General features: G+C 45.1%; 1 protein-coding gene and 1 long non-coding RNA gene across 4 annotated transcripts in view; one reads left to right on the top strand and one right to left on the bottom strand.

The window, feature by feature from the left end:
• The window catches only part of myo10l1 (myosin X, like 1), a 73,597-nt gene that overhangs the window by 48,199 nt on the left and 4,193 nt on the right, over window positions 1–21,205 (top strand). Inside the window, exons 24-42 of one of the 3 annotated variants that reach the window (XM_047345483.1) lie at window positions 219–1,067; window positions 1,255–1,378; window positions 5,237–5,375; window positions 5,524–5,628; window positions 5,739–5,834; window positions 5,922–6,015; window positions 6,126–6,181; window positions 7,637–7,779; window positions 13,193–13,387; window positions 13,542–13,699; window positions 13,788–13,908; window positions 14,130–14,278; window positions 15,587–15,735; window positions 15,821–16,028; window positions 16,340–16,476; window positions 16,596–16,719; window positions 18,335–18,679; window positions 20,097–20,273; window positions 20,353–20,544. In XM_047345483.1, coding sequence (XP_047201439.1) covers window positions 219–1,067; window positions 1,255–1,378; window positions 5,237–5,375; window positions 5,524–5,628; window positions 5,739–5,834; window positions 5,922–6,015; window positions 6,126–6,181; window positions 7,637–7,779; window positions 13,193–13,387; window positions 13,542–13,699; window positions 13,788–13,908; window positions 14,130–14,278; window positions 15,587–15,735; window positions 15,821–16,028; window positions 16,340–16,476; window positions 16,596–16,719; window positions 18,335–18,679; window positions 20,097–20,273; window positions 20,353–20,544 — 3,561 coding nt within the window. Of the gene's footprint in view, window positions 1–218; window positions 1,116–1,254; window positions 1,379–5,236; window positions 5,379–5,523; window positions 5,629–5,738; window positions 5,835–5,921; window positions 6,016–6,125; window positions 6,182–7,636; window positions 7,780–13,192; window positions 13,388–13,541; window positions 13,700–13,787; window positions 13,909–14,129; window positions 14,279–15,586; window positions 15,736–15,820; window positions 16,029–16,339; window positions 16,477–16,595; window positions 16,720–18,334; window positions 18,680–20,096; window positions 20,274–20,352; window positions 20,545–21,205 lie in introns of all 3 variants that reach the window. The other 2 variants (XM_047345482.1, XM_047345481.1) reach the window with 2 other exon arrangements.
• On the bottom strand, window positions 11,464–12,342 carry LOC124855535. The gene is made up of 3 exons (XR_007035105.1): window positions 11,774–12,342; window positions 11,604–11,696; window positions 11,464–11,529 (listed from the first exon to the last, which is right to left on the bottom strand). It is a non-coding gene; the product is annotated as an uncharacterized LOC124855535 (long non-coding RNA).

The following is a 21,205-nucleotide window of genomic DNA, read 5'->3' as shown; positions in this document are numbered from 1 at the left end:
GTTTGTTCACTGGTGCATTTTGAGCTTTTGTTATTGTATTGTGACAAAATGTGGGAAAGGTGAAGTGATATAAATCCTTGTATTGTGCAATGCCCCTTAAGCAGGAAAACTAGACACTAATTAAAAGCCAACCAATTATCGATGCTGCAGTTTATAATACTCAGTTTGAGTTACAGAATGAAAAACCTGTATGACCCTATCTCTTTTTTCCCCTGAAGGATGAAGCTCGTCAAATGGAGGAGATCCTCCAGCTGGAAAGAGAGATTGAACGCTTGCAGAAAAAGCGAGAGGATGAGGTGTCGCAGCTGTGCGAGTCCTCCAAACAGGAGTTACAGTTGCGTCGAGATGCTGAGCTCAAGCGAATGAAAAAGGAGGCATCCCGGAAGGCAACAGAGCTGATAGACCTCCTAAACTTTAGGGGTGTGGATCCTTCAGTGGAAGCCGTTGGAGCCAAGCCTGTGGCGGAGGTGAAAAAGGCAAAAGGGGCAAGCACAGCTGGAGGGGCATCTAAGGAAGAGGATGTAGACGAAGGCTTTCATGCTGAGGAAGAGTGCATCCCCCTGCCTGACTTCCCTCCTCCTGCTGAGTCTGATGCTCCCATAGATCAGGACATATTTGTTCATCTCCCTCCTCCTCCTCCTGCTTTTGCAGAGGGAACTGTTCCCCCTGCGCCTCCTCCACTTCCAGTAGACGGCATCCCTGCTGTTGGAATTCCTCCGCCTCCTCTGCTCCCTCCACCTGGAGATGGCACTCTCGTTCCTCCACCTCCGCCACCATCATCTCCTCCAGGAGAGGGAGAGACAAAAGAGGAAACTAAGCCAGATTCAGAGAGGAAAGTGAGCATGGTGGAGAGCCTCGTGGATGGAGAGGAGCCCATCTACAGCATGCCGGCCGATACGGAGTCCGACTACGATCAGGAAGATGAGGAGGGATCTGTCACTGCTGGGGACGACAGCTCGGTGTCTGGAAGCAACCGTGGGAGTGCTGCCGTGACGGATGAGGAGCATCCAAGGAAGTCAACCTGTACCAACACCAGCGTGGAGTCCTACAGAGGCAGCTCTGACTCTGTGAGGACACACACTTACTCGCATCCTCACATGCGTGCACGCAGACATGTATGAGCAGCTATAAAGTGAATCCTTTGTTCCTTGGTCACTCTTCTGAACTCATATTGCGTTCTATTTTGAATATTTTTGTAGCATTTCCAGTTACCATTATGTAACAAGCGATGATGTTTTTTTTGTGACATTGCAGTATGCAGACAGTGAAGATGAACACGATGGCATGATGGACACTGATGAAGAGGTGACGAATGGACGAGTGACTTTGCTCAATGGAAATGGGCCACCGTATTTCCATGGTTACCTCTACATGAAGGGTGTGTTTTTTTTATCCTTTTCATTCCTGTTTATTTATTACTTTAAGAAGTTTTAGGACTTTTTTATACAATGGAAAACAAAACAAAGCATGAAAAACTGCAGAGGCTGAAAGATACGTTTTAACACCCAATTTGTTTTTTTTGTCCTAACTCAGTCGGGGTTCAGATGTGGGCCTATTCTGGCCTGAGTTGACTTGACACAACAAGTTTGGGTTTGGGGTTTAACCCATCCTACTGGGTTAGGTTTTCAACCCAAAAACCTGGGTAAAGTGACTTATATCTAACTTTCAGACTATCAATCAGTGGGATTAAAAAAATAATGCATAACCGACATAACACAACCAGCAATTTCTGGGATGAAATTAATTATATCCAAGCATAAACTACACCTGTCTGTGCGTGGCGGTCATTGGGTACATCTTGGCTGGTCACCTGTCATTTACAGGGCAACACTAGACAAACAAAGACAAACAATCATGCATGCACACATTCACATTTAAGGGAAATTGAAAGTGTCCAAACTGGGTCACAATTTTTGACCCAATGTTTAACCGAATAACACAAACCCAGCATTTTGCTTAAAGAAATAACCCCAGATATTTTTGTTTAGAGATTTAAGTATCTCTTTCTGATGCAAAATTTCCAAAACGGTATGTTTCATGGTTTGTTGTTTTTAGTATTTTTTGAGCTGTAAGAATCTTGAAATGGTACTTCAGCAAACTGCATGTTTATAATTGATCATAATATCTGCAGCCAATAGATGCTTATAGACATCTTATACACCGTAGATACATACAGCTGTGTTAAGTCTTGTGTGTATACAAACATATGCAGTTCAGGCCAACATTATTCATACCTCTGGCAGATTTGAGTTTAAAGCGATGTTTTAATTTTACCTACATGTTTCTATTAACAGAAAATATTAACATTTTAGAGTGGCCTGGCAAGTTCTGACTAAAATCTGAAATAGATAATCTGTGGAGGGAGCTAAAGATTGGGGTAATGGGAAAGAGGCCTTCCAACCTTAAAGACTTAGAGCTCATGACCGAAGATAAATCATGAAAGTATCAATGGAAATAAAAGTTTCTAAATTATTTTGACACACAATTTTTATTATATAAAATGTAAATAAAAGCAGATAATTTTATATTGTTTTGTCATTTGAGAAATGCATCATATTTTCTATCACAAAAAGACCTCTTAATTGAAATAAAATAAATTTAAACCTAAAACTGCCAAGCATATCAATTAAAAATACCCAGACTCAGCAGAGACGCCCAGACGTCCTTCTCCCCAGACACCTCCTCCAGGTCCTCCGTGGGGAGCCCAAGGCGTTCCCAGTCCAGCTGAGAGACATAGTCCCTCCAGCGTGTCCTGGGCCGTCCCCTGGTCCTCCACCCGGCGGGATGTGCCTGTAACACCTCTCGAGGGAGGCGTCCAGGAGGCATCCGGTATAGATTCCCAAGCCACCTCAACTGACTCCTCCTCGCTTGTTTCTGAGATCTCGTTCTTTCAGCCATGACCCAAAGTTTAGGCCCATTGGTGAGAGAAGGAACATTGACCAACCGGTAAAACGAGAGCTTTGCTTTTCAGCTCAGCTCTTTCTTCACCACAGCGAATCGGCACAGCGTCCCCATTACTGCGGCAGCCGCACCAGTCCATCTGTCGATCTCCCGCTCCATTCTCTCCTCACTTGTGAACAAGACCCAGAGATACTTGAACTCCACTTGAGGCAGAAACTCCCCTCCAACCTGAAGAGGGCAAGCCACCCTTTTCTGGTCGAGTACCATGACCTCGGACTTGAGCTGATTTACATCCCAGCTGCTTCACAGTCGGCTGCGAACTGCCCAGTGCGTGCTGTAGGTCTTGGCTAGAAGGGGCTAGCAGGACCACGTCATCTGCAAAAAAAAGAGATGAATTCCACCGGTCCCCAAACCAGAACCCCTCTGGCCCTAGGCTGCGCCTAGACATCCTGTCCATGAAAGTTATGAACAGGACCGGTGACAAAGAGCCGCCCTGCCGGAGTCCAATATGCACTGGGAACATTTCTGGCTTTGTGTCGGCAATGCAGACCAAACTCCTACTCTGCTTGTACAGAGACTGGATTGCCCCTAATAAAGGGCCCAAGACACTTTACTCCTGGAGCGCCCTTGTGAAGGGGGACCACCACCTCGGTCTGCCACTCCAGACGCACTGTACCTGACCGTCATGCAATGTTGAAGAGGCATGTCAACCATGACAGCCCCACAGCATCCAGAGACTTGAGGTACTCAGGGCGGATCTCATCCACCCCCAAAGACCTGCCACCGTGGACCTTTTTAACCACCTTGGTGACTTCAGCCTGGGTGATGAAAGAGTCCCACCCCGAGTCCCCAGTCTTTGCTTCCACCAGTGAAGGAGTGACGACAATTTTAAGGAGATCCTTGAAGTACTCCATCCATCGCCCGACAATATCCCCAGTTGAGGTTAGCAGCTCCCCACCCCCATTGTAAACAGGGTTGGTGAAGCACTGCTTCCTTCTCCTGAGATGCCAGACGGTTTGGCAGAGTCGCTTCGAGGCCAAACAGTAGTCCTTCTCCATGGCCTTTCCAAACTCCTCAAAGGCCTGGGTTTTTTGCCTCTGCCACAGCCCATCAGTCACCTCAGGAGTCCCACAAGCCAAGAGCAGTTGATAGGACTCCTTCTTCCCTTCCCTTACTGTTGGTGTCCACCACTGGTAGCCCACAGCTACGGGTGGCAGCATCGACAACAGAGGCGGAGAACATGGTCCACTCAGACTCCATCTCCGAACTCCCCCGGAATCTGTTCAAAACTCTTCCGGAGGTGGGAGTTGAATACATTCCAGGCTGACGGCTTTGCCAGATGTTTCCGGCAGACCCTTACTATATGCTTGGGCCTGCCATGTCTGTCTGGTTTCCTTCTCTTCCAGCGGATCAAACTCACCACCAGGTGATGATTGGTGGACAGCACAGCCACTCTCTTCACCCGAGTGTCCAAGACATGCATGTCGATTATCGACCTCCTCCCTAGGGTGTTCTGGTGCCAAGTGCACTGATAAACACCCTAATGCTTGAACATGGTGTTCATTACAGACAATCTTTGACTAGCACAGAAGTCCAACAATGAAACACCACTCGGGTTCAGATCGGGGAAGCCATTCCTACCAATCACAGCCTTCCAAGTGTCACTGTCGTTTACCATGTGGGCGTTGAAGTCCCCCAGCAGAATGACGGAGTCCCCAAAAGGTGCAGTATCCAGCTCCCCCGACAAGGACACCAAAAAGGCCAGGTACTCTGCACCACCGCTCGGCCCATAGGACGAAACGGCAGTCAGAGACCTCTCCCTGACCCGAAGGCGCAGGGACATGACCCTCTCATCCACCGGGGTAAACCCCAACACGAGACGCCTGAGCTGGGGGGCAACAAGCAAACCCACTTCAACCTGCTACCTTTCCCCACGGGCCACTCCAGAGTGGAAGAGAGTCTCTTGCAGAGCTGGGTTCCAGAGCCCACGCTGTGCATGGAGGTGAGCCTGACTATTTCTCCTCCTGTGATGTCATCAACCCAAATACAAGAAACCATAATCAGTCGCTTTTTTCCATCTTATAAAAACTATGTATTTTGTCAAATCCTGAATTGAAATCCGTATTTTATAACCTAGCTTTGTAATTATTGTCAGTGTATATTTGTGAAAAAATAGACCACCAAATAGCACATTTAAATAAAAAAAACATTCATGTAAATAAGCAAAAGTTATTACATGTTCAAAAAAATCTTTGTTATTTCACTGGCCTAAATGAGGCCACTGTTGAAAGGAAATTTTTTTTGCTGTGTCAATATGTCCTCTGTGTTCCTTCAGCTGGTCTGATGATACCGTGGAAGAGGCGTTGGTGTGTGTTAAAAGATGAGACCTTCATGTGGTTCCGGTCCAAGCAGGAGTCACTGAAGTCTGGGTGGCTTTACAAGAAGGGGGGAGGGCTCTCCACTCTTTCCCGGAGGTTGTTGTAGTCACTACTGAGCTCAGCTCGCATGCTAACTAAATAAAAACATGTCTACTGACATGCCTACTGAAAGAACATTGTAGTACAATCTAATGATCTCAAAATTGTATGAAGCTGTTCTAATTGTCACTTGTTTCATTGTAAGGAACTGGAAGATGCGCTGGTTTGTTTTGAGAGACAGCAAGCTCATGTACTATGACAACGACAGCGAGGAGAAGCTGAAGGGAACCATCGACATCCGAGCGGCCAAGTAGGACCTTAACCTGCCGGATTTTAAAAGATTCATCTTATTCAAACACTCAACCGTTTGGTTCGAACAGCTGCACCTCTCACACATCTGCCTTGCTTGCGATTCTGCAGGGAGATCGTGGACAACCACGAAAAAGAGAACGCTCTGAACATCGTTACAGATGAGAGGACGTACCAAGTGTTTGCTGAGTCACCTGAAGATGCAAGGTGTGACATAGAGCTCTTTGCAGAAAATGGAAACGTGTTTTTTTTAAACTAGTAACTTGTAATTTAATTTTCTATTTGCCTGTGTAGTGGATGGTTCAATGTCCTCAGTAAGGTGAGAGTGTGCACTCCTGAACAGCTGCTGGACATGTCCCATGAGCAGGCCAATCCTAAAAATGCTGTTGTAAGGCTTTATCTTAGTGTACCAATACATTCATCTGATAATGTTAACTTTTTTGTCATGTTTATTGTGGTAACATTTAAAGTTTTCTGTCTGCTTCATCTTTTATTCAGGGAACTCTTGATGTAGGACTGATCGACTCTGTTTGTGCATCAGACAACCCTGATCGGTAAGTCCGAGCCGTCAATATAGAACAAACTGAAAAATGCAAAACGTTCTTTGCCAAGGATTTAGTCTCAAACTGCAATAGAACAGTTTGGGTATTTGTAGAAAGGTCAGTAATTGACAAGGACACAAGACATTCTCCAAATTACAAAACACATAGTCATAGCCAAATGTTTTGAGCCTGACAGAAATGTTGCTGTTACATATTTTAGTGTTTTGGTTTTTAGCGTGACATTGAGTCACGAATAGGGTGATCAGATTAAATGCAACTAAGCGCAAAGTTAACCCACTTAATCACATAAACCTTCATTGCACTGTGGGTAGCCCAACAAAATGACCTGGTAGCATCATTTCAATAATCTCAGAGGAAAGTACTTACATGGACAGGACAACAGATATCCATCTGTCATTCTAACTAGGTAAGCGGAGCAGAATGGTGTCTTGAGGGGAGCAGCAACTGAAATCATTAACCTACAAAGAGATGTGCTTTCATCGTCACTTTACACTTTACTCAGAGGCAAAGATATCACTGCTGCTAGTAATGAAAGAAATTACCAGATCAACAAGGAACTTCAAGGAGAGCGAGACTAATTATCTATGAAGAAATACTCCAGGGTGCCCAAGAATGGCTGGTAGATGTCTCTTGAAAAGGACTCAGTTTAAGGATCGGGTGGCCACCAGTGCAGAGCTTGCTCAGGAATTGCAACTGTTTGGTGTGAGGCTTTCTGGCTTGGACTCTCTTGTGCAAAGAGGCCATATCTGTCTATATAACAGACCAAAAACAAACTGACATACTGCAGTAAGTGCCAGGACTGGACTGCAGAGGACTGGTGTTTATTTACTCAGATGGAGCCCCCTTCGATCTGTTTAGGACATCTAGGACAACAGGATGCCTGCCGAAGAAACAATGTGGGGTCTCTCATTCAAGAGAGTTGGATCAATAGCATTTTGCTTGTTGTTAATAAAAATTAAAACATCTTCCAGTAACATTTTTGCCCATCAATGTAGCAGCAATCTGGCAATGGGACATTTCTTTTTTCAGCACGATGGAGCATCAAGTCATGGGCAAAAGCGAGCTAAGGATTAAAACATTAAAAGTTTATGTTTATGGCTGAGAGATTATTACGATGATTAATCCCATTGATGGTTTGTGGTCAATTTTTAACAAACGGTAGAAAAAATAATTGCGAACAGCTGACATCCAGAATGCCAGGGAGAATAGTATAAGTCTTGAAATGAAACACAGAATGTTTATGTTAAACAATAAAAAATAGATATACAATGTATAGATAAAAAAAGATCTGACTTCAGATGACTAGAAAGCTAATAAGTAACAGGTGTGGTTAGGGACAAAATAAACTGTTGCACTGGATGATAGTGATGATAATAGACTGAGAAAGAAAAGCTTGATGAATGGAAGAGTGTCTAATTTAACCTAATTTCGCCTCACTTTTTGCAGCCCAAATTCATTTGTCATCATTACGGCCAACCGGGTGATCCACTGCAACAGTGACACACCAGAGGAGATGCACCACTGGATCAGCCTGCTGCAGAAACCCAAAGGAGACGCCAGGATAGATGGACAGGAATTCCTTGTCAGAGGTAAGAGCTACAGAAAATAAAAACTAACATATATGACATCTTTAAGTCCAGTCCACATTGTTTGGCATTCCTGGTAGGGTTTTGGAAAAAGCCTTAAAATGAATTAATCACTCATTTCTGGGCCTCCCCGCCCCTCCTTGAACCGCCACCTTAACGTGGTGGAGGGGTTTGAGTGCTCGAATGATCCTAGAGGCTATGTTGTCTGGGGCTTAAATGGCCCTGGTAGGGTCTCCCATGGCAAACCGGCTGTAGGTGACGGGTCAGACAAAGAGCGGTTCAAGAACCCCTCATAATGACTACAAAATTGAGGCACGTGATGTCGCCCGGTACGGCGGAGCCGGGGTCCCACCCTGGAGCCAGGCCTGGGGTTGGGACTTGTCGGAGAGCGCCTGGTGGCTGGGTTGCTCCTCACGGGACCCGGCCCGCCAAGCCCGAATGAGAGACGCGAGACCATCCCCCAGTGGGCCCACCACCTGCAGGGGGAACCGTGAGGGACCGGTGCAAAGAGGATTGGGTGGCGGACGAAGGTGGAGACCTCGGCGGCCCGATCCCCAGATGCTTAGGCTGGCTCTAGGGACGTGGAATGTCACCTCGCTGGGGGGGAAGGAGCTTGAGCTTGTGCGGGAGGTCGAGAGATATCGACTAGAAATAGTCAGGCTCGCCTCCATGCACAGCGTGGGCTCTGGAACCCATCTCCTCGAGAGGGGCTGGACTCTCTTCTACTCTGGAGTGGCCCACGTGGAGAGGCAGCGGGCTGGGGTGGGTTTGCTTGTCGCCCCCCAGCTCAGCCGTCTCGTGTTGGGGTTTACCCCAGTGGATGAGAGGGTCGCATCCCTGCGCCTTCGGGTTGGGGAGAGGTCTCTGACTATCATTTCAGCCTACGGGCCGAGTGGTAGTGCAGAGTACCCGGCCTTTTTGGCGTCCTTGTCGGGGGTGCTGGATAGTGCCCCTCCTGGGGACTCCATTATTCTGCTGGGGGACTTCAACGCCCACGTGGGAAACGACAGTGACACCTGGAGAGGCGTGATTGGGAGGAATGGCCTCCCCGATCTGAATCCGAGCGGTGTTTTGTTATTGGACTTGTGTGCTAGTCACGGATTGTCCATGATGAACACCATGTTCAAACATAAGGGTGTCCATGAGTGCACTTGGCACCAGGACACCCTAGGCAGGAGGTCAATGATCGACTTTGTTGTCGTATCATCAGACCTTCAGCCGCATGTTTTGGACACTCGGGTGAAGAGAGGGGCTGAGCTGTCCACTGATCACCACCTGGTGGTGAGTTGGATCCGCTGGGGGAGGAGAAAGCCGGACAGACTTGGCAAGCCCAAGCGCATAGTGAGGGTCTGCTGGGAATGTCTTGCGGACCCCTTGGCCAGGGATGTATTCAACTCTCACCTCCGGGAGAGCTTTGACCAGATTCTGAGGGATATTGGAGACATAGAGTCCAAGTGGACCATGTTCTCCGCATCTATTGTCGATGCTGCTGCCCGTAGCTGTGGCCGTAAGGTCTGCGGTGCCTGTCGCGGCGGCAATCCCAGAACCCGGTGGTGGACACCGGCAGTAAGGGATGCTGTTAAGCTGAAGAAGGAGTCCTATCGGCTGTGGTTGGCTTGTGGGACTCCTGAGGCGGCTGACGGGTACTGTGGGGCCAAGTGTGCCGCGGCCCGGCCGGTGGCAGAGGCAAAAACCTGGACCTAGGAGGAGTTCAGTGAGGCCATGGAGAAGGACTACCGGTTGTCTTCGAAGCGATTCTGGCAAACCGTCCGGCGCCTCAGGAGGGGGAAGCAGCGCTTCGCCAACACTGTTTACAGTGGGGGTGGAGAGCTGCTGACCTCGACTGGGGACATTATTGGGCGGTGGAAGGAGTACTTCAAGGATCTCCTCAATCCTGCCATCATGCATTCCCTGGTGGAAACAGAGGCTGGGGACTCGGGGTTGGACTCTTTCATCACACAGGCTGAAGTCACCGAGGTGGTTAAAAAGCTCCAAGGTGGCAGGTCTTTGGGGGTGTATGAGATCTGCCCTGAGTACCTCAAGTCTCTGGATGTTGTGGGGCTGTCATGGTTGACACGCCTGTTCAACATTGCGTGGCGGACAGGGACAGTGCCTCTGAACTGGCAGACTGGGGTGGTGGTCCCCCTTCATAAGAAGGGTGACTGGAGGGTGTGTTCCAACTACAGGGGGATCACACTCCTCAGCCTCCCTGGTAAGGCCTACGCCAGGGTATTGGAGAGGAGAGTCCGGCCGATGGTCGAACCCCGGCTTCAGGAGGAGCAGTGTGGTTTTCGACCCGGCCGTGGAACATTGAGCCAGCTCTATACCCTCTACAGGGTACTCGAGGGTTCATGGGAGTTTGCCCAACCGGTCGGTCCACAAGTGTTTTGTGGACCTGGAGAAAGCATTCGACTGTGTCCCTCGTGATGTCCTGTGGGGGTTGCACCAGGAGTATGGAATCGGGGGCCCTTTACTAGGGGCAGGAGTTTGGTTCGCATTGCTGGCTCTAAGTCGGACCTGTTCCTGGTGCATGTTGGACTCCGGCAGGGCTGCCCTTTGTCACCGGTCTTGTTCATAACTTTTATGGACAGGATTCTAGGCGCAGCCAAGGGCCGGTGGGGCTCTGGTTTGGGGACCAGAGGATTTCGTCTCTTCTTATTGCAGATGACGTGGTCCTGCTGGCCCCCTCTAGCCAAGACCTACAGCATGCACTGGGGCAGTTCGCAGCCGAGTGTGAAGCGGCTGGGATGAAGATCAGCTCCTCCAAGTCCAAGGCCATGGTTCTCGACCGGAAAAGGGTTGCTTGTCCTCTTCAGGTTGGAGGGGAGTTCCTGCCTCAAGTGGAGGAGTTTAAGTATCTCGGGGTCTTGTTCACGAGTGAGGGAAGAATGGAGCGGGAGATCGACAGACGGATCGGTGCGGCTGCCACAGTAATGGGGACGCTGTGCCGGTCTGTTGTGGTGAAGAGAGAGCTGAGCCGAAAAGCGAAGCTCTCGATTTACCGGTCGGCCTACATTCCTACCCTCACCTATGGCCATGAACTTTGGGTCATGACCGAAAGAATGAGATCCCGGCTGAAATGAGCTTCCTCCGTAGGGTGGCCGGGCACTCCCTTAGAGATAGGGTGAGGAGCTCGGCCATCCGGGAGGGTCTCGGAGTAGAGCCGCTGCTCCTCCACATCGAGAGGAGCCAGTTGAGGTGGCTCGGGCATCTATACCGGATGCCTCCTGGACACCTTCCTCGGGAGGTGTTCCAGGTCCCCTTGGGCCTCCTCCCACCGTCTCTGCTGAGTCTGCTACCCCCGCAACCCGGTCCCGGATAAAGCGGAAGATGACGAGTACGAGTACGAGTACGAGTACGCTCATTTCTGCAAAATAAAATTGGAATGGAAATTTTAAAAACATTCCACCTTTAATTTAAGGATATTATATTTGTGGGAAGAAATTATAGTTTTTAATCATTTTGCCATTGGAGGACCATTTAGTCTTCTATAACATTTCACAAGATTGGAGCATATAGAACAGGGTGCCAAACTCCAGTTCAGAGATGGCCTAGATGGCTCATTTTGTGTCTGGTGAACCAATTCTATTCTGATGTTTCCTCATTATCCTGCTGAAAGACCCAGTAACTGTCATCTTTTTGTTTAAGGATCTGACCCACATGCAGAGAACACTCAGGAGAGAGAGAAAAAGTTAAAGAGTTTATTTTTGATGAAGTGATATGATAACAGGAACTGGAACTGGTTTCCACCCACTGTATGGAGAGAAGGCTTGGCAAGTGATGGGAAATAGTAATAAGACTTTCTTGATAAACTCTTTCAGACTTACTGGTTGGGTGGATGGAGCTTTGTATGAGAGAGAGACAAAGCGGGGCCGGATAGATGAATTCTGTGCCTGCTTGAAGTTGAATTCCACTAGATCCTTCACACAGCATACAGGATTAGTTCCTTCACACAGAACACACAGTGGTGCGGTTTCTCTGAGGTTTGTTTTCTTACTGAGCGATGAATATCGGTGCCGGGCTCGGAGGTAAGTACGTCGGAGGGTGGACAGGGTTCGCTTGATTCTTGAGCCAGAAAGGAGGAGGTTTTAGCAGCCGCCAGCTGGAGAAGGAATCCAGGAACTTAATTTGGAACTTGAAATGAGGAAATCAGCACAAACGAGGATGCAACAGAGTTGTAACCGGACTGGAGTCAAGCCTGGAGAGAAACATAAAGACGAGGCAGGTTACTTTGGAATCACAAAGGAGCTTCAGAAAGCTAAGGTAGGTTTGGCCGGCACTTGTTACCACAATAGGCAAACACTCAGGCGTAGGAGTGCTGGCGAACTGCTCTCTTATCCTCCTCTTCACTGATGAGCAGTTGCGAGCACCTGTTCCTTCTCACCTCCGAAGCTCAGACGGCATCTAGTGGTGGAACAGTGTAAGCAGCAGGCAAAAAACAAAGAAAGATTCCAAAACCCGACAGTAACGACCCATTTTAAAGTGGTAGTAAAACCCCAAATCGACTTTTTTTGCAGGTACACTGTATAAATTGGGCCTTAAAGATGCTATCTTTATGTTACTGTGCAATGTTTTACATTTTCATGTAAACTGGTTTACTTAAGCAATATTTGTCTTAAAACCGTCTTAGTGCTGCCCTCTTTGGGTTGAACAGTGGCTACTACAGTTTAATTTTCCTATTGGTTCAAACGGTACAGCTTGGAACATGCTTACATCACAGATCCTCATTCGCATATAAAACCATCTCACCCAGACACACGCCCCGTAGCGAGTTGGAATTGCAACTATTGATCATACCATTTTATGCTTTATACCTTCGATCATATGTTTTACTTGAGATAATATAAATCTACATGTAAATGTAAACTTTCTGAAAGTTTGTACTGCTTTGAACGTTAGCTTATGTTAGCAATGATGCTCCTAACATCACTTTAGCACTAAGAAACTGGACCCGTTGTGTCCTCCACTGCCTCAGCAGCACCGGCTTTGGGTATCGCTGAGTCAGCGTTTTGAACCTGCGGCTCAAAGTGACAAGGCTCAAGCCCGCTGGGCTCTATAAAGCCTCCTTTAACCTCTGGCGACAAGGGGGATGTTTTTCTTCAAACACACCTGAGTTTTGGGAAAGCAATTCAGAGACTTGCTCCCATCTAAGCAAAGCACATGTTTGCACCAAAGTGTGGAAAACTCCACCTGTTTATGTTAGTAATAGTAGGAGAAAAAAAGCATTTTTCTGGCATCACTCCCAAACAGCTGGTTGTCATAAAGACAGTGTCTAATGGTTTTTAATGATTCGGATCCTCTTTTAGACATGGTATATTTCTCCTGACACGATTCTGGAGCTTGTGACAGTTCTTGATATGTAACGTTTAATTACTCTCAATTACTCTCTCTTTTCCTCCCCTCTCATCATCTTAAGGTTGGCTCCACAAGGAGATGAAGACGAACGCTAAGAGCACGTCCCTGAAGCTGAAGAAACGCTGGTTTGTTTTGACCCACAACTCTCTGGATTACTACAAGAGCTCAGAGAAAAACTCCTCCAAGATGGGGACTCTGGTCCTTAACTCTCTCTGCTCTGTCATCCAGCCGGATGAACGGGTGCACAGGGAGACTGGTGAGAAATGGAAAATTAAGGGAAGCTGCATGAAGGGCATATTTAATCAGGGATCATACAGAAGCGATTTAGGATAAAACCAAGGTTCAGTTAATATTGTCATTACTGGAACTGGTTTAAATTCATAAAAACTGATTGATTGTGGTCTTTACAGGCTACTGGAACATCATTGTGTATGGAAGGAAGCATTGCTATCGTCTCTATACTAAAATGCTGAATGAAGCCATGAGATGGACGGCTGCAATCCTGGGAGTCATAGAAAGCAAAACCCCAATCGAAACTCCGACTCTGCAGCTCATCAGAGATATCAAGGTAAAACCAAGTCACTATAGGAGTGCAAACTCAAATATATGAGCTTATATCAGTATTAAAGATGAGTGTTCATAATTTATTTCCTCAGGAGAACAGTGTAAACCCAGAAATAGTGGAGCAGATGTACAGGAGAAACCCTATCCTCAGATACACTCAGCATCCGTTGCATGCTCCTCTGCTGCCTCTACCTTACGGAGAGGTCACCAGCTGTGAGTGACGTCACATAAAACAGACCCTGTTTTTTACTCTGTTCCCTACTGCTCTCCTTGTGCACTGGAAAATATTCATAGATGTTAATCTATAATATTTCTAACATCCCATGTGACTGTCTGCTTTACCCTTTGGGTTTCATTTTTATTCCTGCTCTCTATAAGGCTTTCTTCTTTACTAGTTTTCTCTCTTTTTCCTACATTGCTTTTTCTGCATGCAGTGCATAGGCAGCAGGGCTACGCCAGCCTGCAGGATGAGGCAGTGAGAGTTTTCAATTCACTGCAGGAGATGGAGACGCTGGCAGACACGGTGCCCATCATTCAGGGCATCCTGCAGACCTGCCAGGATCTGCGCCCTCTCAGGGATGAGGTACTTTGTTTTATTTTCAAAAATATTTAATTTCCACCAGAAGAAAGTATGTGTCTTTGTCAGTAAATATACAGATACCAGAGCCTTTCAAAAGTACTCATACCTCTTAGACCTTTTCACATTTTGTTTTTATACAACCTATGATGTATTTTCTTGGGATTTTATGTGATAGATCAACATAAAGGAGCGATAATTGGGTTGTGTGAAGTAAATGATGCATTTTTAAACTGTTTGTCAAATACAAATCTGAAAAAATCTTAACTATACAAAAATGTTTCACTGTTACAACTAAAACTATTTGGTGGTATATCACTACCAGGTTTGCACATCTAGCATCTGATTTTTTCCCCCATTCTTCTTAAGAAAATACAGTAGGTCAACCACAGTCAAGCTGGATGGAAAGAGTTTTGCCACAGATTCTTAACTGGATTTGGTAGGTGAACCTCTCCAAGAACCTCAAGTCTTTCTGCAGCCTCGAGCAGATTTATTCGAGGATTGTCATGTACTTACTCCATCCATCTTCCCATCATTTCTGACCAGCTTGTCTGTTCCTGCTGAAGAGAAGCATAATTATGATGCTTCCAGCACCATGTTTCACCTTGTGGATGGGGCATTCAAGGTTCCAGGCATTGTTACACATGTAGGCCAAAAGTTCAACATTTATGTTACCAGAATACCTTCTTCCACGTGTTTGCTGTGTCCCTTCATGCGACTTGCAACTCTTTCATGAAGAACATTTTTAAGGAAGGAACAACTAATAGTTGTCCCGTCAACATATTCTCCCACATGAGCTCCGGGTGTCTGCAGCTCCCTCACAGTTCTCATTGGCTTCTTGGCTGCTGCTTTGATTAATGATCTTCTTGCATGGCCTTTCAGTTTAGCTGGACTCCCATGTCCAGGTAATTTTGCAGATGTGATATAGTCTTTTTAATGTTTTAATGATGGATTAAACAGTGCTCCACAAGATGTCCAAAGCTCTGACTGTTTCTTTAGAGTCACTATCCTGCTGGAAGGTGAACCTCCACCGTAACCTCTAGTGTATTGCATTGTCTAAAACGTATTAGCACCAGCTATCATATCACCTCTGATGAGCTTCACAGTCCCTGCTAAAGGAAAGCATCCCCACAGCATGATGCTGCTACTACATGTTTTATGATAACCTGCAGATCAAAAGTTTAATTTTAGTCTTCTCATAGGACCTTTGATGACTTTCTTACAGCATCGGTGGTGGAAACATGACAAAATGTGAAACTTAAGGGTAAGGATATGTATTCCTTTAGTTAATTCCCTTATATTTTCTTCTACTAGGTTTATTGTCAGGTGATCAAGCAGACCAATCATGTGCCTCAACCTAACAGCCCAGCCAATCTGGCACACTGGCACCTGCTCACCTGTATGAGCTGCACCTTTCTGCCCAGTCGAGCCATCCTCAGATACCTCCGCTTTCACCTTAAAAGGTACGGCTTTGCAACAGGAATCCTTTGCCTTTGTTTCATGAAACCAGTTTTTATGGAACGCACTGTTGGTGTGTTTGTGACTCAGGGTACGAGAGCGTTATCCCGGCACAGAGATTGAGCGTTATGCGAGCTTCATTGGGGAATCCCTGAAGAAGACCAAAACTCGTGAGTTTGTTCCATCTCAGGAGGAGATCGCGGCCCTGCTGCTGAGACAGGAGATGAGCACCACTGTTTACTGCCATGGCGGAGGCTCCTGCAAGATCTCTATTAACTCGCACACCACAGCTGGAGAGGTGTGTGCAAGTATTAACATATTGCACATGTCTGGAGTGTTTTACTGCAGAAACACAACTGAAAGAATAGGTCAGTGTTCAACCTTTGGATTTTATTTTTTTTTTATCAAAATGCCTGTCAGAGTATGGGGCCCTAATTTTTATATTCTCTTCTTCCATGTTTCATCAAAGTGAACAGGAAAAAATGGACAAATTAGGTTAGGGTTCTGCAAGACAAAATCTTTGTTTAAATTATTATTTTTAGATAGATCTGTGCATCTTAGCAATATGCAACCAATGAAGCCTTTCATATTTATTGTTGCTGTTCATAGGTTGTTGAGAAGCTCATCAGAGGTCTGGCCATGGAGGACAGCAAGAACTTGTTTTCTCTATTCGAACACAACACTTTTACCGACCGAGCACTCGAGAGCAGAGTGATTGTGGCGGATGTTCTTGCCAAGTTCGAGAGGTGAGTGTGTCTTAAAAAGTTAGAATGCAAGTAGGAGCCTTTTGGACCAAAGCTTTGTTATCAGCACTCATAGTTTTGTTTTGTGCAATGATCCAATTTGTCTATTTCTTTGTGTTCAGACTGGCAGGCAGTGAAGAGGATGAGGAGGAGGGAGAGTGGAAACTGTACTTTAAACTGTACTGCTTCCTGGATGTAGAGAGCATGCCCAAAGAGGGAGTGGAGTTTGCATTCATGTTTGAACAGGTATGCTTCATCAAAAAACAAAGAGACTAAAGGCATTTTATTCTTTGAGATTAAAGACTGTACCTTGCAAAAGCAAACCTTTTTTGCATGTTGTCACATTGCAGCTACATCTTCCTGAACTATTTTCTTTTAGCTCTGGCTATTGGTTTAGGGTCATTGTCTTGCTGGATGGTGAACCTCCGTCCCAGTCTCAAGTCTTTTGCAGCCTCAAACAGGTTTTTTTCTCTCCAGGATTGTCCTGTATTTATTCACATCCATCTTACTATCAGCTCTGACCAGCTTCCTTGTCACTGTTAGTTGTCTGCCAAACGTCGTGCGTTGCATGTAGGCCATATAGTAACATTCTGGTCTCATCTGACCTGGACACCTTCTATATATTTGCTGTTTTCTGTTATGTTAGTTGTAGCAACTTTTGAAAAGATCTCTTGTTTCTTTCCACAATGGCTTTCTTCTTCCCACTATTAAAAGGCCAGATTTGTTCAACATACGACTAATAGTTGTCCTGTTTACAAATTTTTTCCCCTTAGCTGTGGATCTTCACAACTCCTCCTGATTCACCATGGGCCTCTTGGCTGCTTCTCTGATAAATGCTCTCCTTGCCTGGATGGTCAGTTTGTGTGGGTGACCATGTCTTGGTAGGTTTGCAGTTGTACCACGCTCTAATCATTTTCCAATGATGGATTCAGTTCTTGAGATGTTCAGAGCACAGCATTCTGTTTTCTAACCAAACCTTAAAACTTCTTCTCAACTTTGTCTCCGATCTGTTTGCTGTGCTCTTTGGGCTTCATGGTGCCATTTGTTACACAAAAAAGCTGCATTTACACTGAGATTAAATCTCACATAGTTAGGCTGTAGTTAGGTATTAGGCATCTCCCCAAAAATGCTTAGTTGCATTGGATTTTACTTAGGATGTCAGAGTATGTGGGGATTAATACAATAAAATCCCACTAAAACAGGCGTGGCACTGGTGGTGTAGGAGTTAAGTGTGTGACCATGTGCAGAGGCTATAGTCCTCAATGTGGCTGTCATGTCCCAGACCCAGCGACCTTTGCCAAATGTCTCCTCCCTTCTTTCCTGTCTACCTACTGTAGAAAAATAAAGACCTCTAGTGCTGCAAAAAAAAAAAAAAATCCCACTAAAATACATTGATGTTTTTGGTTGTAAAGTAATAAACTGCAGAAAAGCTTATGAATAGTTGCCCAAGGCACTGTGGGTATATTGTTCCTTCTGATAAAAATCACTTAGTTTTACTCCGTTTCAAATTTCTACACAGAATTACTAGACAGAAACGTTCCTCGTGTGTTGTTTCAAAGTTCTGATGGTTCCTCAGCAACTCAAAGCCAAGGAAAGATAAATTAGTCTGATGGATATGCATAAATCTTAAATGCTTTTGCACATCAGCATGTTTGTCCTTTGGCCCTGAAAGATCTCCAATGGGGTCATTCTAAATAAGGTCTACTACGCATTACAAGCTGAACATGTTTGCGTTTGGTATTAACTTGTATTAAGGTAGTGTTAGCTTTTACAAGGTGAAAAACAGATTTTCAGAATAAAGATTTCAGATTTGTTCAGATTTAAATTTTGATTGTTAGATGACAATGTTTTTTTCTCCCAGGCCCATGAGTCTTTAATCAGCGGCCACTTCCCAGCTTCAGAGGAGACTTTGCAGCACCTGGCAGCTTTACGTCTCCAGTATCTCCACGGCGACGGGGCAGGTCGGGCTGGATGGAGTCTGGGAAGCGTCTATCCAATCGGACGCCTTCGGAATCGCATCTTGCAATCCACCAAACCGGGAGTAGGTGCTGCGGGCGGATCGAGAGGCAGTGGAGGAATCGGAGATGTGATCGGCACTATTGGAGGTCAGGGCGGGACCGGGTCCAGCACTGAGAAACGAAAGACTCCAACCTTCAGGGATTCTTCCTTGAGGAAGAGCAAAACGGGTTCTCTGAAGAAGCAGAAGGTATGACTCTCTGATCCTTGATTTCCATTAACAATAAGGAAAAAATGTTTACACTATTTAAAATAATTTCAAATGTGCAAATTAGTTGTGGCTCTTGTCTTTTTAGATTATTTGTCATCCAGATTATGGTAATCCTGCTCCACTACAAGGCATCAAGACTTGTTTTCAAAACATTTCAGCAAATGGAAAGGAAAAATAGACTAGTCTACCAAATAGTGGGAAACGCTTGTCAGGGAGAAAAAACAGAAAAAAAACAAACACTAAGCATACAGTTGGTAGTCACCATAAGTATAATTTATGTAATACTTACAATGAAACCTTGACTTTCCTGTTGAGGCTGTTTCACACTCAGAAACATGTAAATTACAAAGATTCTGTTTTTCAGTTAAGTAAACATCTAACAGGTGGCAACAACACATGTGACCTTCAGGACCCAACTACCTTTCCTAAAGCATCTCACAGTGCCGGCCACATTTGTAAGTTACCTTGTAAATTTGTCTTGTATTGCAGGACCACAATCTTTTTCTTTAACTAGAGAACACTTATTGACCCAGGAAAAACATCTTATACAAAATAACAGTTTTTTACAAAATCCCTGTTTCATAATTATTGGTACTCCTGACAATCCCTTTAAAATAATGTAAGTTGAGCATTTTCTTCCAATTTATGCTTTACTTTTTCTTGGAATTCTTAGGTAGTAAGCCGTTATTACAAGTGTGTTGGCTTGAAACAAAGGATGAATATGTGGAAAAGCATCTCATGCCCACTGTCAAGTTTGCTGCAGGATCTGTCATCCTGTGGGCCTGTTTCTCTTCCATAGACCCTGGCAACCTCATTAGAGTGCTTGTTATCATGACCTCTTTGAAATACTGAGAGGTTTTGTATAGAAATCCGGTGGACTCGACCAGTCATCTGAAAATGGGTCATTTGTGGATCTTTCAATTGGATGATGATCCAAATATGACCCAATCAGCTCAGGAATGGTTTGCCAGAGAGGAATGCCAGGAGGACCCGGGACTCTGAACGATCCAGAGGTATTTGGCAGAGAGGAATGGTCAAATATCCTGCTCTCTGTATGCTTCCACCACGTCAAATGTTTTATAAGAAGGATATGTGCTGTCCTATTGGCAAAAACAGGGTTCTACAAAGTATTAACATAAGGGGAACATGTATTTCTCCCACCTGTGGTAAAAAAAATAAAACATTTTTTACCCTATAAAATGTTCGATTGTACCAAATGTTTTGTCTAGATATATGCAGAAAAGATAAATGAAGGATAAAGTCCTTCAAAACTGTATAATGTTTAGGTGCAGGCCTCACTGTCTGCAGTCTCCTGAGTTCTCAGTCCTCTTTCCTGCCAGCCACACTGGTTTGCTGACTGTTTGACAGCTTGACAGAGATTTGTGTGTTGTTTCAGGTGGAAGGGGAGCAGAGGCTGGAGATGTGGGTGAAGGAGGAGACCTCTGCAACACGCACCAGCATACTGGAGAAGTGGGCCCGTCTGCAAGGCATCCCACAGCACCAGGCCATGCTGAAGTACATGAGCATAATCAAGGAGTGGCCTGGATATGGCTCCACTCTCTTTGATGTAGAGGTGAGAAAAGATAAAATAAGGATGGATTTTGTGGACATGATGATGATAATAAATAAATAAAAATGTCTTCTTCTGACAGTGTAAGGAAGGCGGTTTTCCTCATGATCTGTGGATGGGTGTGAGTGCTGACAATGTTTCTGTGTATAAGCGAGGTGAACCGAAACCACTGGAGACCTTCCAGTATGAGCACATCACCTTCTTTGGAGCTTCACAACCCTGCACCTATAAGATCATTGTGGATGAGAGGGAAATGTACTTCGAGACTCCTCAGGTGAGATTTCTTGGTTTAACTGCCTCTACTATTCCTGTTGGGCCTCCAACTAAACATGCTTAAGTTTAATTCGGATGCTTTTAGCTGCTTTTGAGCATTTTCCAGTTTGGACATAAGTTTCTTTAGAGGTACTTGCATGTGTTGTTTTATTGAATTTGGGATCTGTTGTTATGAAGAATTGTTAAATTACCAAATTTATTGATGTATAATGATAAGCATCAGGTAACGTCATAATTCAAGATAGTTTGGTAAAATAATTGTGGGTATCCACACATCAAATATTAGAAGTGAAAAAAAAATGCAGACTCTGCTAAACCCAAAACATGTGGTAGCATTGGTACCAGTTGCATTGCAGATTTGTGAATGTACTATTGATTCATATATATTTAAACTGTAGCCCTCCTTCTGCCATGCAAAGTAACTTATTAGAAACATTGAAACCAAAAATATATACTTCAAAAAATATACTTAGAATAGCTAAGATAAACAGAATTAACCAGCAGAGGCCTGATCAGTCTAAATATTTAAGTTTTTAAGATTGTTGATTAAAATAGTTTAGACTCCTTAGAGAAAATGATAGACAGACAGATAGATGTTTCATGATTGAACATGCAGACAAGCCTTACAAAACTAATATGGAATGCAACTGGACATTTTTTCC

Source organism: Girardinichthys multiradiatus, chromosome 19, assembly GCF_021462225.1.
Source record: "Girardinichthys multiradiatus isolate DD_20200921_A chromosome 19, DD_fGirMul_XY1, whole genome shotgun sequence".
NCBI classification, from domain to species: domain Eukaryota; kingdom Metazoa; phylum Chordata; class Actinopteri; order Cyprinodontiformes; family Goodeidae; genus Girardinichthys; species Girardinichthys multiradiatus.
The sequence above is the reverse complement of the archived record's forward strand: the minus strand, read 5'-3'. Positions and strand labels throughout refer to the sequence as shown.